This window comes from Nyctibius grandis, chromosome Z, assembly GCF_013368605.1.
Source record: "Nyctibius grandis isolate bNycGra1 chromosome Z, bNycGra1.pri, whole genome shotgun sequence".
Taxonomy (NCBI): Eukaryota; Metazoa; Chordata; class Aves; order Nyctibiiformes; family Nyctibiidae; genus Nyctibius; species Nyctibius grandis.
This window is the reverse complement of record NC_090695.1, coordinates 17,962,186-17,979,619: the sequence shown is the minus strand read 5'-3', so window position 1 is coordinate 17,979,619 and position 17,434 is coordinate 17,962,186. Positions and strand designations below refer to the sequence as shown.

Genomic DNA, 17,434 nt, shown 5'->3' with positions numbered 1-17,434 from the left:
AAAGTATATTATACAAACTCATAAAAATAACACCAAGTGTGACTGTAACCCCCTATAGAGTGAGGAAGAAGAAACCAGCAACGTAAACATTATATTCCTCCCAGGGACAGACTCCAGATGCTGACAACTTGCTGTAATGTCCCCTCCTCTCACCACCACCCAAGAACAAAACCACCAGCCTAAGGACCCGGAGCAGCACTAGAAGAGTGAGCGTACCACCACAAAAAGGGGTAGAAAGTAAGCACATGCATTAAAAAAAATATTCTTTTTGTGTAACAATTAGAGCTGGACTAGTAATGATTAGACTCTTAGGATTTCAGTTACACTAACAAAAACTTCTTGGCTTTACTTATATATAAGGTGTGCTTTCTCTTTGCCCACAAACAAGATTTTAAGTGTAACACAGTTTCTGCATCTTAAATGCTATCCTGATGTATTATCAGTATATTTCAGAAAGAAATCTGGAGTAATCTATCTCTAACAAAATGCAAAACCCACTAAGTTTGTTAGCCATGTGGACCATGCCTCTGCAACGATGGGGAAAGTTACTCGTCCATCCACTATAATGTTCTATAATGCCTCAATTTTATGAATTTGTGCATATTACAATTATCTTATGCCTTCAGGCTAAATCAAAAGAAGATTCAACATAGTGTGAGGTGGAAATTTTTTAAAGAGCTGGATTTAATACCCTCTTTGTCTTACAGATGTACCAAGAGGTCCTAAATGAATGTAGGCTCCCATTTTCCTAGACACTGCCCAGGCATGTAGGAAGGAGACACTCTTTGCCCAGAAGATAATGTGTCATCAGAATAGAAAGCCACAACACAAATACTGCAGGACTGAATGCCCTTTTGTGAAGTCAACTGTCAGCAGTAGTTTTCATGAGGGAGCAGGAGGAATCTCTACACTTCTGTTTGGCTCACTTGCAGTTCTTACAATAAAATATTTTTCCTAAGCATAACTTGAGGACTGTAGTTGGTGACCAAGAATGCAATGAAATACAGGTCATCTATCTGCTATCATAGTAACTATGTAAGTCTTTCATAGCACAGGACACAGGGGACAGGCTTCCAAGAGTAAGAGTAGCTGCTTGCATGCTGAAAAAAATGAGTTCTTCACACATCTCTATTTTTGCAGGCTTAATTCACTTTCATAGCACTGGCATGTGGTGTTACCATTGCATGTCAAATTCATGTGGTAGCAGGTGGCCAGACTTCCTGACTCATCAACCAGAACCTTCAAATGTCCAAGCGCCACAACGTACACTTGGATCCTAAGAGTGGCTGAAAGGCAAAAGGTGATAGTGAATTTGCTGGGCTACACAGAAGCAAGAGTTTTGGTCTGACCGAACTCACGTGCAGCTGAATTTCAGGATGATGGGTGGTGTTAGTCTCTGCTGCCTCATTTCTGCCTGCAGTCTGAAATTCAATTACACAGCAGTTTTCTTGCAGGAACAGTCCCGCTGCTAGCCAGTCTGGTCTGGGCTGCGCTTGAACAGGGAGCACAGATTGGGGTTTGTGTCTAGCTTGTTTTGTAATGTTGTTTTCACATGCAGAAGCAATCTCTGCTAGCAGTCTTCCTTGCGTGCAATTCAGCACTTTTCCCAAACACAACATACAGATTTCCCTAGAATTTTACTTTAACCAGGGTTTCAGCTGTAAGAAGGACATGTTCCCATGATAATAACCAGGGTCAACAAAACTCCCTAGGGTTAAAAATAGTGAATTTCTAAAATGTATTGGCTGGTTGATTGTCCCTGTTGTCTGGCCTGCTCACCAGTCCTGTGCTCAGCAAGCCTCGCGTTCGTCCCTGAGCAGGTCAGGAGACTCCACGGTACATCATTCCCCGCAGAAGGTGCTTTGCCAGTCACGAGAAGACCATCGCGGTTTGTTTTGACAAGGATCACGTCTACGCTTTGTCAACATACTGAATGCAAAAGCACGGAAGCAAATGGGTGAGCTCCTTTTCTTTTTCTGTTTTAATAGAGGCCCTTCACCAACAACCACCAGCAAACGCGGATCTTGTCTTCATGGCTATTTGGCAAACGCTTATCCATGCCGTGACCTGGCGTGAACTCGCGGCCAGGCGCAGAGCACGTTTCATGGCGGCACACGGACCTGACGCCAGCGGAGCCCAGCGCCGCCGAGAAGACCGCGCCCGACTGCCCAACCAAAGGCTTTCTGTGCAAAGAAACGGAGCAGGGAGGCGAGACCGCCTCCGCGAACAACACGGCACCGCCGGCCCACGGCCGACTCGGCCGGCGCCTCGCAGCCACCAGCAGCGGCCCGGGCTCGGTTCCCGCCGCGCCGCCCCCGGCCGCCACGCCGAGCGCTGAGCGCTGAGCACACAGCGGCGCACGCCCGCGGCCAGCCCCGCCCCTTCCCGCCCCGCGCCGCGCACGGCTCCCTGGGAAGCGCAGTCCTGCGCTCGGCAGCGCCCTCAGCGGCACCGCCGCCGGGAACTACGGGGCCCGCCGCGGGGCCCGCCCAGGGCCTCCTGCCACCGCTCGGGGTGCTTCCTGTTGTCGCCGCGGGAGCGCGGGGCTGCCGGAGCAGAGGGAGGCGAAGCGGTGCCGTCGCCGCAGGTAGAGGAGTCGCGTCTGTGCGCGTGGCGCCGGCTGGCAGCGCCCTCGGGCCCGGCCGGGGCGCGGGGCGGGAAGGGCGGTGTGCGGCGGGGCGCGGGGCCGCGGGGCGGGGCGGTGGAAGAGGCTTCACGAACCGCTGCCTGCCCCGCTGTGGCCGGAGCGCCGCCTGCACTCCGGCTTTCTCAGCCTCCTGAGAGGGGCGGTGGGCCGGCCGAGCCGAGGCGCTGCCTCCCTCGGGGGCGGGCCGCTCCGCCCCGCCTTGCGAGTGGGCTCCGAGGCGCCCTGCCTGCCGTCGGGGGCGCTGGGCCTGCGCGGAGGAGGGGGCCGGGGTAGGAGGGCTCGGGCCGGAGAAACTGACCGGCGACGCGTTCTCTGGTTCGAGTGTACTGTGTTATGTGGGAACGCGAACAGGGCATCAGAGCGGTGTCTGATGTACGGAAAGGCGTGAGAGCTTTTCGGGCGATCCGTGAATCAGGGAAAAGCTTACAGTGGTTTTAACGGGCCTATGGACCCTGTAACTTTAAAAAAAATGGTGTTAAAAATTAAAGTTAATCCCTAAGGTGATAACTTTATGTTCTTGTAAGTATTTCTTTACAGTCTCCACAAAAAAAAACCCCTATATACAAATAATAGATGCTTTATCTGTTGAAGACAAATCAAATTAATATTGATTTCTTCTTAATTTTACTTAGATTTATCATCTGGCAGTGACCACATACCCGTTGGTTCAGTCTGTAGTACACAGAAGCTCAACAGTGGTTCAGCTTGTATATTCAAGAGGGTTTTTTTCCCAAAAAGTTACTAACTTATGTTGCTTATACAGTTTTAATCATCTTCAACCAATACAGTTGTAGGAGAGTATGGACAAGCTGGCAGGTGGTGAGCTGTCCTGGTTTTAAGGAGCTCTGAAGGTATGGTACTATTCATAGGACCAGTGTAGCATTCTTCAGTCCCTTCTAATGGAGGACTCACTGCCCCAAAAGAGGAACGGAGGAATTCTGCTGTCTTACTTTGAAGTTCTTGTCTTTCAGTGTAGGCACTGCTTATTTCTCACAATTTATACATGGACAGCATACAGTTTACTTGAGCTTTATTGATCCATTCTTCTGCTCAGAATTTAAGAGAAGACCAGCTTACACCAAGTAGCACTTTGAAAAATCATTTTCCTTGTTTGAACTAAATACTTCCATTAGTGGATTCTTGCATTTAAACCATGAGTATGAGGTGGGGTTTTAGGAGTAGTGACTTTTAGAAATGAAGGAAAATGTGTCCACAGTTTAAATTGTCACAGTTTTCTTTTGTGTAATCTAGTTGACTGAGAGCTGTCCTTTTAAGAATCACTAGAAATCTCAAAACAAAGAAAACTACTGCTGCACATAAGCACAAGAACAGTTTTTGGTGGCAAAATACCTACCAAAATAATTTAAGACTGCAGTTGTAATTTAACAGGTTGAAAAGTAACAAGTTATAGGTGACTAAGTTCTGTCATTGTTTATTTTAAAGTACATGCCTTCCAAATTAAGAGTTGTGGCTTTATCCATGATGGCTGTTCCACTGGGTCTCTTTCTATGCTGGGAGGTTGTTACGGAACCACTGCTGACGTCTGTGCCGCAGCTTTAGTTTTAGTAACCTGGAGCATAAACAGCTCTCAGAGCTCCAGCTGCTGTTTTTCCAGCACATATCCAGCTGCACTGGTAGCCAGTATGGCATGGTAGAGGCTGTGGTGGTAGTGCCCCTCTCTGCCTTCCTTTCCCTGCCGTCCGTGGAAGGTTCTCTGATAAATAGCAGTCCTACAAACCAGCAAAGCACAGTCTGTGCTCGTGGGATGACTAGGATGACTGACTAACTGAGCAGAGTTTTGTTCCTGCTATGGAATAAACCTGTTTGGTAACCCTCTTACATAGCCTGGGCGGTAACTCTGAATGATCTGTCAAGATGGGTGTCTGGTCTTAAAGCATCGGCTTGCACTCCTGTAGCTGAGCCATAGGCTACCGTTGTTAGATTCACAGTGCAAGCAAACTTGGTTTTGTCATCCAGGACAAAGATGGCCAGATCACAGCGCAGCCACTAGGCTAGAGTGAGGTTTCTATATCTGCTGGGTCCTTCTCTTCTCTCCTTGAAGTTTTTCAGACTTTGTAACCAGGAGGGAGAGAGAGAGAGAACCTGAAGGCAGCAAAAGCAGAAACTCATGTGGGCAAGCCAGTGAGGATTAATGAAGGTCCTGCCCTGTTTAGTTTACCATCTGAAAGTCCTCTGGAGTGTAGCCCGGAGCGGGACTGGGAAAACTAACGTGTACCCCTAGGTATTGCTTCACAGTTCATGACAAGCAGCGGAAGACCTGGGTTGTTAAATTCTTATCCACTTGTTCCCTTTTGCTGCCCTTCTGATGTACTGCTTCAGATGTTTGTAGGAGAATTATAAATAGGGCAAGAGGGCATACTAAGTCAGCTTCACCACAGGCAACCAGTGAAATTATATTCTGAAAAGAAAAGGGACAGCAGGGTTCAAAGTCTTTGCAGGCTTTTGACCATTGAAAGATACCTTCACATTAAGGGTGTTTGAATATGTAGGTGATTAGATATTAGTGATGGTTAGGACTGTTGATAGCATATGATTGGAAAAAGTAATTGCTGTTTTAAGTCCTTACCCGGTATGAATCCCAAACTTATTTTAGAATGCTAACAGTTTGGACAGATTTTTCACATCTGGAAGAATATTTCAAATATTCTTTCTAGATGTAGCCAGTCCTTTGTAAGTGAAAGGAGGACAACTGAGCATGCTTTAAGGCAGTGTACAGCAGTTCTTAAAAGATGCTAGTGTCAACGTTGCTTCAAATTTGTGGGGTTTTTGGTACTACAAAGGTATGTCAAGAATGTATTTCCTTTATAATTGCTGTTGTGGAAGATGTACCTTTTTGTCTGGATAACTATGCTACATACAGCCATGAAAGTTAGTGAGGCATTTTCAACAGCACCGAACGCTGACTTTCATGGAGCTAGCAAAGCTAGAGTCCAATGCTTGGAGGATTGAGTAGTAGATATCTGTTACGTGATAGGTTAGAAGTTTGACAAGCAAAACCAAACACTTTCCTTGCCAAAGCTGAGTTGGAAAGGGAAAGAAATATGGGTGCAGAGAAAAGATTCTTACAGCCTTTTCCACTTAGCAGCAATACAGCACGCTGCAGGGGAAAACATAAAATTTCTTCATTTGTTCCTGCCTTATCAATAAGATTTTAGTTGTGGGAGAGTGCAGTTAGTGTTGTTTCTGATCTCCATCTCTGCTATCACTAGCAGAAGTTAAGAGAGGAGAGACATTATGGTTGTGGCAGAGGAGGATGGCAAGCAGGTCCCTGCAGGTGGAAGAAGAGAACTTGCAGAAGAGTAGAATGGTGACAAGCAAATGGCAGAGGACCTGAAGAGACAAGAACAATTTTTAGAGAAGAATATAAGGTGCAGTATGTTGAGGAGAAAAATCCCTATTTCTCATTCATCACTAAATATGTTACAAAGCGAACCCAGTATCTGTGCACAGATAATTAAACACAGAAACCTATGTTTAACAGGACAGGAGTTGTAAAGTTGAAATATTCAAAGGTTGTAGTATTAAACTTAGCTAAGTTTAATGAAACTTAAAATTGTCTAGGCAGTCTTAGTCATCTTGGTACATATGTATTATGATATCGATTAGAAATACTTAGCTATGAGATCGTTATTTTTCTCAAGCTGGACAGTTCTTGGAATAGGGAATGTTCTGTTAGAGCAGCAGAGTGATAGTGTTCAGTTCACTTTCCGTGAGACTCATCTGCCTTATTTCCTGCTCAACAAACCGTAACTGTTCTTCTTGGATGTTTTTTGCAGTGCTTAGTACAAGTCACAGCTAAGTTTTATGTAAAAGTTAATTTCTCTTCACAATGTGTCTATGAGCTAAGGCAAATATTGGCATTATCCTTATTCTAAGGATAAGGAGTAAAGCACAGGAAAAAATACACTGATTTTGAATGCTCAGTTTGAGAGTTATTTTGTTGCTTACAGAATATTTGACATCATTCAGTTGTGTACAACACAAATGCTCGTTTTGCAGCATTACACCAAGTAGGTTCTAAGGAGAAGGAAAAAAACGGGAAACACACTGTCAGAGGTAGGTGGTCCCTCGGGCTGTGGTTTTAGTTACGCTTCCAGCCTTCTTTCTTCCACAACTGTACTTGTGCCTCTTCACTGGACAGTGAAACTGCTGGTTCTGCAGAAGTACAACCCAGGCAGCACCAAACCAGACCCAGAACAATTATCTTCCTCTTTAGATTTGCTTTTTTAGCCAGATCTATTCCTTAATCCTGTTCATTCCACCAAGACGAGAAAGAAGACAAACAGCTCTTCCCCCACAAATAGGGGCAGGAAAGACTATGAGAATGAGCAGCAGGGAAGAGCGATACCTTTAGCTCATAGCGCTCCTGAAGACAAAGTACCATGAATTCATATCACCAACTCCAGTTACACTATAGCTAGCAGGAACCTCTTTCCCACTACCAGGAAGATCCAGTTTGACAACAAATGAGTCAGGTATCCTTAGAACAGCCTTCTCTGTTTTGAAGCAGCCATACATTAATTCCCAGAGATCCATAGTAATTCTCTGAATGCAACAGTGGCCTCATGGAAACTGTAACCACAATGTACCATAAAATATACAAACAGAATGAGATTTGTCAAGCAACTTTGATTTTTGACATGAATTCTTTCTGTTTGGCTTTCCAATCCTAATTCCAGTCTTTTAAGACCATATCGAGAATACTGCATGTCGTATCACAGGTTTTTAAAAGAAACTTTTAGAATGAGGTGAACATAGATCAGATACCTAGTATAAAAAAATCTTTAGTTAACTAGGACACTAGGAAAGTAAACAGTTGAGAAGAGATTATTGTAATGGGAAGTGTCAGGCAGTAAGTTCAGATAGCACAACTGGCTCTATCCCATCTATTAAAAATGTTTATTGAGAGTGCAGTCCAGCAAAAGGGTGATATTAGGTAAAAGAGAGGTTAATCAGGTTCATTCTTCTTCATTTTGCTGTTCTGCTTACAATTTTCTTCTAAGCTGTAGTGGCTCCAGCTGCAGCCTTTACATATGTGATAGCTGCATGTATTTGTAAAGTATTGATTTGCTGGTCATAAGCTTCACCTATCTGTTCTCAACAATAAGCACTTAAAAAACAAACTGTCTTCGTCAATCCAGCTTTTAAGTAGACCCTGAAGAGTCAGTAAGCAACAACTCTGTAAGCCCGAAATCATGCTGTCAAGGCAAACTTAGTGTATGCTCTGTTTTGGAAGGATTATTTTTCTTTACAGAATACTATAGAATGCTCTGGGTTCTTTATGTATAGCCACAGTGCAGAGAAAATCAAACTGCTGATCGATGTTGTCTGCATTTGTCAGATTGAACTGTAAAGCACAAGTACATTATTTACAACAGGTTTTAAGGAAGGGATGCATTCAAAGCATTATTTTAAATTAGCAATTGATGTCTGCTTAATCTGCACTGTAAACCAAGGCCTGTGGAAGGAAGGTATCTAAGTACTGCAGTCTTCTGGAAAATTCTGTCTGAAACCACTTCTGAGTATTTGGGATTTGAATTTATTTCAAATTTCAGTTCAGCCATTAGGAATTTAAATTTTCGTCTGCATTTTTATAGCTAAATCCAAAGTGTGATTTAAACTTGAAGAGAGTTGTAAAATGCAGAGCAAGTGAGGGATCTGTTTTTGAGACCTAGGTGTATCTGTTCAGAAAAAGCATGCAGGATGTTAAAGTGAAAAAGATAAAAGAATGGAACAAAAGAAGATAATACCACATTACCAGTCTTCTACCTGGGACCACTGGTGAGGTCTTAGAAAGAGAGACTCTAGAGACGACAATTAAAAGCAAAAAATAGGAGTCCATGAAGGCTGCTGTCTTCAGGTGTGGTCAGAGGGATGCAAAAAGTGCTTTGTAATGGGAATGGCAGAGGAGTAGGAGTATATCTGTAGCAGGGCGTGAAGTATCTGGGGCCTGTGGTTTTACTTCGGAAGTGTTTGGCTGCTGGAGGAAGTTGATGTGTGCTGGGTTGAATTTAACAGTGGGAGGGTGCAGGGAGTCAGTAGGGAGGAAGGAGGTGGCCTAGAGCAGTAGAAAAATAAAGGAAATCAACAGGAAAGAAATTAACAAGAGGGGAGCTATAAACATGGTTTGGAAAGGAACAGAGTGCCACATGAAAGGAAATAAAAATATTGCTGTGAACTAAGAAATCTCTTTGCAAGCAGTGCTTAGTAAAGGCAGGTTTGGAAAGCAATTTTGACAGTGCATAGTAGAGACAGAAAATAGAGAGGAAATGAGGAGCAGGAATTCAAAAGCTGAGCATCACCAGAGGAGCTGAGAAGAATGAGAGAATGTAAGATGTTCAGTTGAGGCCAAAGAACCAGCAGCAATGATGTGTAAGGGTAAAGAATCTGAACTGATGATTTATAGAAGGTCTAGAGTGGCAGAAGAGAGGAAGCAGTAAGTTAAGGTAGGTAAGAGAAGCTCCATACTAGAAAGGCTCTGAAAAGAGGAGATGAAAAATGCTTTAGAGAATGTGGCAGCAAAAATGAACTGAGAGAGAAAGAGAATGCTATCAGGGAGTGCAAATAAGGCTCTGAAGATTGCCTAAGTTATTATCGCCAAATGCTTATTATGTCCTCTTAAAGAGCTAAAGTGAACAAGAGAAAATCATGCTTTTAAATCAAAATCATGACTTTAAATTTAGTAACTTCCTTCAAATCTCTTGTCATGGATGACAAGAGGAGGAAACTGGCAGCCCTGCCAGATGAAATGGCTTCACCCATGCAGTGTTCCCTCCTGTGCCACAAGCATGCATGTGTGTGCAGCCACACAACAAGCCCCAGGCTCAACACTGATTTGGATTTGAAGCAAGGGAAAGAATGGTTAATTTTCATCTGGGTCTTAAATTTCATCTGCTCCAGTTTAGCCAGGGATCACACAAATGTCCTTAAGCTGTCAAGGGCAGGACTAGTGCTTTCAATAGCATTTCCATGAACTGGAGCCTCCAATGGTCACCTTCCCTTGAGGGCAGAACACAGTGCGGGGGGGGGAGGAGGAGCGGGTGCCTGTCTTCTAAAATGCCCTTCCTCAGCAGGTTGAGCCAGTCTTAGTGTTTTTGCAGTCCCTGCCGTGCACTCCTTCAGTGTTTTCCCACTCCTGCTTTAGCAATTGTTTGAACCCCAGAGAGTCAATGTGTTTGAAAACTGCTAACTTTCCTTCATTTTTCATCCTCTCCTTCAGATTCTTTGGGTTTTTTTGCCGGAGGCTTTAGCAGGATGAGCTAATGCAAGAGGATTGGCAACATGCAGCTAGGAAGAGATACAACCGTGTCAATGCTTAACTTAGGTTGATGTAATTTCTGGGATTGGGCCTTTACAGTGTATTTCCATGAGGATGCAGAAGGATAATACACACCTCAGTCTTTCAATGTTATCTTTCTCCGTCAAAATCCCAGGTTTCAAACATCCAGTGCCATCCTTCTTACCTTGTGCCAGCTCTGGTTCTCGTCTGTCTTTCCTGTCTAACATACAAAAGCATCAGGAAACAGTCCCCCTGAAAGAGCAGATACTTCTACCATTTTTGTTTGAAGGAGTCCTGGCTGAAGAATTCTTTAGGAGGTAGCAGGAATGAGAGCTGTTAAAGCCATTGCGTTTGTTCAGCTGCACACAAGACTGCAGTGAGTCCCATGTGAGGACTGTAATCCCGTCTTAAGTAGAATTCCATTAGCGTAAAAGTGATCTGCTCCCCATTGTTTGGCCAGGAGTGCTCTGAATGCATATAATATGTTGTTATTAATGCATTATTAAACCATTCATTGCCTTTAATTCAAAGAGCCTGGACAGGGCAGACTGTAATAATCTGATCTTTATTCTGAGAAATACACTGGAAAACTGCATATATGTGCTGCAAATTTTGAGGTAATTTAGTGAAACAATAGTCTCTAATAACTGTGATAAATTGTTCTCAGCTGTACTGTTACAAATGGAAAATACAGCTTCTTTAAAAATCGCACTGGTCTTAAAGTGGAGCAATAAGAAAAGAGTCCCATGCTTTGAAAGCAGGAAGATAAGACTTACATATGAATATACTTAGCATTAACTTGCACATGGTGGACCTGATTTTTAGCTGTGGTAGCTCACAGGAAATTCGGATTCTGAGCCTCACTTTTCACAAACCTGTTTCAGTCCAAATATAGGCAACAGCATCCATCATATTCCTTTAATTTGTGTTGCCTGTTGTGGTGCTAAGAGATTCTGAGCACAATTGTACATTGACCACTTTACTTAAATGAACAGTGTGTTGTAAAAAATACTGTCCCAGCTGTACTTGCCCCGTGATGATTGCACTATAGAATGAGAATCCTCAAGTGGCAAATTGAAGGGATTTTCTGGTGATTTTCACTCCAGGAGCTTCTGAAGCTGTGGGACTCTTCTAGTGTTAAATACATAGCAGGGACACAGTTTTACTCAACTGCAGTTGTCTTGTTTCCTTTTTTTTAGGTCAGAATAACTGACAGAATCTAGGAGGAGGAGGCACATTCACCAAATATGGAAGAGGATACCAAACCTCTCTTGGTTCCTGTGGGAGGCGATGAAAGCGATTATGGAATCATGAATATACAGTTCAATCCAGAAGATTTTAAGTGCAAAAGGTACAAGGAAGGCTGAACCTACAAAATTATTATATAGCAATGAGTTGTTTAATCTTTGCTTTTAGCAACAGAATCCTAGGAAGAGAGAAGACTAACATTTGGAAACCAGAATCTTGAGTACAAACAGTTCCTACTTTGTCTCTATATGATGTTATTTCCAAACACCAGGTGAACAGATGTTCATATTGTGTTTTGTTTATAAGGGTAAGACTTTTCTATTGACATCAGAGTGCTCCAATAGAACTTGGCATGTGGCTTTTACAGCGTTCTTCAGACACTGAGTATCATGTGTGTATACTGAAGCATGATGGTTTCTATTTAGCACAACAAACTGAAATGTTGAGACTATGCCAGAAAGCTTGCCAGTTGGTGTAGATAAATGGCTGTCAGTATGTCTAAATGGATCTGCATGCATTCTGCAGGTAATGCTGGGAAAATACATTATTTGCTAGTACTGAGGGAATTGGGTGAACTTTACTGCCTTCAGGAAACAAACCTGTACTCTATTTTGAGATTGAGCAAGTATGAAAAATTCAGCAGCCCAGCCTTTCTGCCATGCCTGCGAAAATAATACAGATCTAGCTAAGTGGTTATTTTGCATGGGGAACAGAGTTTAACAGCTCTACTCCACAAAGGAGGTTGGAGTGGGAGACTTCCTCTGCTGTTGCAGTTAAGATTTCTGTGAGCTGGTCCTGGAACCAAAACTGAGACTGGAGTGGGAACTAACCTTCTTACACTAGCTGGAGGCACCAGCTCTGCTTTTTTAGATGAAGGAGTAGCCCCGGTCTACCTCTTGGACATTGTTTATGGCTCTGTGTTTTGCCCTTTATCCAGCATCAGTTTTCCTGAAGGAACTGAAGATGGCACTGTTGTACACAAAATCCTCTTGTTGGGGCCCACTTGAGCAAAAAAAGAGTTCGTAATGATAGTGTTTTGCTGCTGTCTCAGCCTGCAGCTTTGGAAGGCCATGAGAGCCTGCTTACACGTTAACCAGGGGCTAAACAATCTCTCTTTTCTCTGTGAGCGCAGGAAGGAGGATAAAGGTCTGAGTGAGCCCAGGGGAACAAACGGAGCACAGGTGTAGGAGCATACAGAATTGTGTATAGAAAGATTAGGAAACAGTAGAGGGCTTTCAGGTGGAAAAAGGAAGTGTGCAAAATAAATTCTTTATATATCTTCTTTCTGAGGAGCGTCTGAGCCCCTCATGGCCCTCCTAGCGTGAGACAACTGCTAATTTATATGGCTTTTGGAAGCTCCCTGTGACAGAGGAAGTATGTGTTCTGTTTGGGGAGCAATGGGCTTCAGGTGGTGTGGTGATACAGGAGCAATGAGAGCAGTTTACACCTGTGTGATATATCAAAATGCTAAGATCCACTTTTCAAAAGTGAAGTTAGGTATTGTTTCCTCATTGTGTGTTTTTTTCCTTATGATTTCTTAAGTTTGGAGACTCAGCTTCATAAAAGGTCGTAGCATGTGACATTTGGTTCCCTCGCCAAAAGCAGAAGCGTGTACTTGGATTGTGTTCCCACCTCCACAACCTCCGGCTTTTCAGATCCATCCATTTTGTCCTTATTGCTCATACCTTGAGTTCATTCTCCCATTCTTTACAACCTAGTCTTTTGCCGTCCAAGCATACAGAGGCACAAAGGTGAAGGGCGTGAGCCCTGGGATGTCGGGACGGCCTGGAAATTGCAGTAGGGCCAAACAAGGTGGAACTTAGAAGAAGCATCAGTCTTTAGAAGAAGGAATGAGGAAGAACAGACCATTAGGGTCTGTGTTAGTCGTCGTCGGAGCAGTGGGCGGTTTGAGGGGCTTCTTCATTAAAGCTTTAGGGGAGTAGCAGCTGCAGGGAGAGAGGTTTTTAATGCATGAAAGTATCAAACAGTGCAAGTGCAATAGTATGTGATTTGCTCTGCTTAGTTTTCTCCTTTTTTTAATTCGCTATTCAGAAACCTCATCAGACTAGGTGGGTGGTCATTTTGCTTTAATCAAGATAGCTCTTGAAGTGTTTTGTGTGATCTGCTTATAATCACTGTTTGTCTCAGTGCTGTTCTGTTCTTTTGTTTGGGTTGTTTGAGATTTGATAGCATTTACATAGTTATTTGCTTTTCTTAACAGCTTGGAGGATTTGGGATTTTTGAAAGGCATGCTTTTCAGTGTTTATATAAGAACAATAAGCTAATTGTTTTTTAGAGTTGTAAATTATTTTGTCTAGTATTCTTTTGCTAATTTGGGGGAAACGTAAAGCCACTTTTAATCCTTTTAAAGAGGATGTTATTGTTCTTCACAAGGACCCGAGTTACACCATATTAGGTGTGTTTTGCCCATTTTTTAGGTCCCTTGAAAAACAGGAGTGCCATTGCTGCAATGGCTTATTGATGATGATTGTATGTAAGGCAGGGAGTTTCTTTTTTTTCTTCTGACTGCTCTTTAAATCTATTTATTGTCAACAGGTACTGCAGTTGTTTTCAGGAATACTTGAACCTTCAAAGAAGCAAATGATGTTTTCTGTTGGTTTTTGCATATGAAAAGACTTGACAGTGCCCCCTGCTAAAGGGAGATCAAACCTCCTTCCTTTTTTTGTTCTTTTTGAAGTCCCATGGTGTTCACAATGTAAGAGAGATCAGTAGGTGAAATTAAACGGTTATAAATTAAAGTGTGTCTGTAGATGGCCATCAGAGAAGCCTTTTTCATGCAAAAGTAGTTGATTCCCTTTCGTTTTCAAAGTTCTTTTAACTTACAAAAAGGTAGACAATGGTCAGGACTAACCTGTGCAAAACTACCATTTCTGCTTTCATTATGCTTTTACCACTCCACACCCGTGTGGTATCTTTACTCCACTGCGTGTTTTTCATTTTTCTTTGTTGCTAACATTTTTACTAATTCCTAGTATTACTACTTCCTAACTGGGAAGAATTAGAACCTCAAGATCCTTCGTACTTCTTTGTCAGACAATAGTAGAGGAGCCTTGCCTTTGACACAGAAGAGGGAACAGTGCTTGAAATGTGGTATGGTAAAGTTTGTGATTCTTTATTTGTTAAAATGTGTATCCGTGAGCAACAGAGGTGACTTAGTACTGTGCTCTGAAAGATTTTGCTTCTGTACCCAGCATTTTAAGATACTTGTGTGGCCATGCTGTAATCACTATAACAATGGTGATATGAATGTGGAAAAAGTAAAATGTATTGCCAAGAGAATAAAGGTCTTACAGGGTAAACTGTAAGCATGCTGTTTACAATGCTTAAGTAAATTCAGACAGCTTAAAAAGTAAAAATCACGACAGTCATGGAATTCTTTGGAACAGGTGTCCTTAAGAGAAGTACACTGACATCTGTAATGTTCCTCGCCAGACAGGCAGTTCCCGATTAAGAAATAGCAACCTATGAGTATAGTCTTATTATAATTACTTTTCCTCCTTACTTTAATTTCCATGATAGTGAATCAGCTTTACTCCTTAGTTTCTCCTGTGCCGTATACAGCATTCCTATAATATTTGGTGACTCAGTAAAACAATAAAGCCATAGGAATTCACTAGCTTTATTTCTGTGTAATAATCCTATCGCATCCCTCAAAAGTAGCTGATTGATGTGGGGTGTGAAAGAAATCTGTGCAGTAAGCTAAAGGGGCTCCTCATGGTCTTTTTGGAGGAGAGGAAAGAAGTTGTTAAGCATCCTGTAAAAGAAGGTTTTTTCATATGTATTTAAATATGAAAAGTTTGTCTAATGTGAAGTCAGTAATACCATCATGTAGAGCCGAAAGACACACTGTCACAAAAAGTTGTATTATATTGTAACAGCTCAATATTCAGAACACTACTTTTGATCACAGAATCATAGAATGGTTTGGGTTCGAAGGGACCTTAAAGATCATCTAGTTCCAACCAGAACCAGTTGTTTGCTGTTTAGAAATACTTCAGCAAAGGTACTTGAAAAACGGTATTATTTAGTTTAAAACTTACTGAGATAGGTATTTGTCATACTGCTTCATTGCTCTGCAAGATGTAGTACGTTGCTGAAAATATCCAGAAAAAAAGATGCAGCATCTTTATGAATGATAGCAGTTGCAAGATTGTATGTAGTTTGCAGACAAATTTTCCCATTGTGCTGTTCCCCCCTAACCCTCCAAGTCCAACACTTGAACTTTGCCTAGCACAATATTTGGAAACAACTTTAATCATGAGTAGCTCTCTTTGTTTTCTTTGCTTGCAAAAATTGCTACGGGAGGAATGTGAGGAAGTTAGGACAGAAGCCCTCTTCTCTCTTTTCCTGGACCAGCACTAGAATTCTTATTAACCGTCCCTTTGTGTGAGTGAGAAATAACTAGCAGATGGGCGTAGCTGTAGTTTTTCTGGGAATTGTTTCTGAAGTACATGTCCGGGGTGTAGTGTATGGGAGGTGTGGACCTCCTGCACAAGATCCTGCATCTTGTCCGTACTCGTTGTGCTGTGGAAAACAGCTGTGTTTCACTGGTGTGTTCTTTGCCCTGGTAAAAAGAGCATTGTTTTTCAAGCTAGCTATTGAAATACAATTTGTAATTGTGTTTTTTGGTATGGATATAATAAATTCATTGGACACTATAGTCTATCTATGCGTGGAAATTGTCTGCACTGTTTTGCATTAATAGTCACGCCCTCCTCCAGTCATGTAACCTCTCCCCTTTCCCCAGACCACATTGTCCCACATCCTTTTCATAATCATTTTGCCACGTGAGAGATATAATGCGATTGCCTGTATAAATCAGAAAGTTTTCTAGCAATTTGTTGCAGCTGCTGATGCTTGCATGTACAGAGTGCTTGTCTGCTAGACTTAAGGTCCCTAAAGAGAGTTTTCCCAAATACATCCCAGATTATATGCTACCTGCTTTGGGTTTTGAAAATCTCAGTGTTTGAGAACTTAACTGAGTTTTTGAGAGCTTCTCAGACTTCTGTTTGCACATGCCCTACAACCAGTCTTTGATCTGAGTGTAGCTGGAGGCTGGGAAATGACCTTGATCCTAGACAGAGAGCTACCCTCTCCTAGTGGAGATCAGGGAGGAAAGTTGCATCCCAGCCTGCCCGCATAGCTTCCAAGTCAGACTGATGTTTTCAAAGATATCTCTAACAACCATAAAACTAGTGGGTGGGCGGTCTATTTTAGCATAGTCACTTGCTCAGTAAGACCAGAGGTGCAGTGGTACCCTGAGAAAAGAAGCTAATTGTGGCTTTAGACCATTTTCGTTCTCAACAGATGCACACCAGAAGGGATCAAGAGGGGAAGTAGCCCCAGTAGTGGCAGCATTAAACACGTGCACTCCTCCAGGCAGGAAGCAGCAGCAACAAATATATAGAATTTCTTTGAGGTTGTTTAATTTTTTTTTCCTCACCCATAGGTTAGATTCTGGATCATACCCTTCTGTTTTGTGCTGGACCATAAATTGCTTTTTTAATCCGGACTCCGTTCATAATACTGAAGAAAATGAAGTATCTTTCTCTAAAGAATTTGTTACCTACAGACAGATACGTTTTTGCTACATGTGAAATTTTTCCTTGATATTTGTTTGGTTGTTGACTAACAACAATGCTTTTGCAATAAAATAGGATGTTGTATTCATGTTTTCTGTTACCTTTATTTTAAAATCATCCATGGCTTTAACTTGAATTGCTTTAAAAAATAATCTCTCACTGTCTTCCAGTCTGGAAGAATTTTCTTTGCAATCCATATCAGCAGTTGTTGAACACCATTTTGAAGGATATCTTTGCCACAGATCTGCTCACTTTGAAGGAAAATGTAGAATTTGTCTCAGTGTAATTTTTCCACAGTAGCAATGGAAGATTATGGGGATGTACTAATAATATTAACTGGAGCTAAGAAAAGAGGTAGTCCTCATGAAGCTCTTCACACCATGCAGCTACCGTATAATTAGCAAAACACATACTTTCCATGTTCTAAATACAATGTGTGTCAGTGATCCAAAAAGAAAACAGCCGAGAGCTGACTAGGGGTGGGGAGGCGTTTAAACATATTACATATCCTGTTTTCATAACTACAGTCTTTATTTTACAGGTCTTCTAATGAAATATTTTTTAGCAGTGTCCAATGATTGGATCAGGCCAATAAATTTTAAGCTAAAACAAGCTAAGTCCTTTAGAGCTGACAGT

The 17,434-nt window shown here is 42.3% G+C and overlaps 1 protein-coding gene across 3 annotated transcripts in view; it reads left to right on the top strand.

The window, feature by feature from the left end:
* Positions 1-2,518: 2,518 nt before the first annotated feature.
* Positions 2,519-17,434, top strand: part of SLC38A9 (solute carrier family 38 member 9) — a 68,166-nt gene continuing 53,250 nt past the window's right edge. For all 3 annotated transcript variants that reach the window (XR_011050054.1, XR_011050055.1, XM_068422752.1), the window contains exons 1-2: positions 2,519-2,587; positions 11,147-11,298. Coding sequence is in view for 1 of the 3 variants with exons in the window: in XM_068422752.1 (XP_068278853.1) it covers positions 11,195-11,298 (104 nt within the window). In the remaining 2 variants the exon portion in view is untranslated. The remainder of the gene's footprint in view (positions 2,588-11,146; positions 11,299-17,434) is intronic.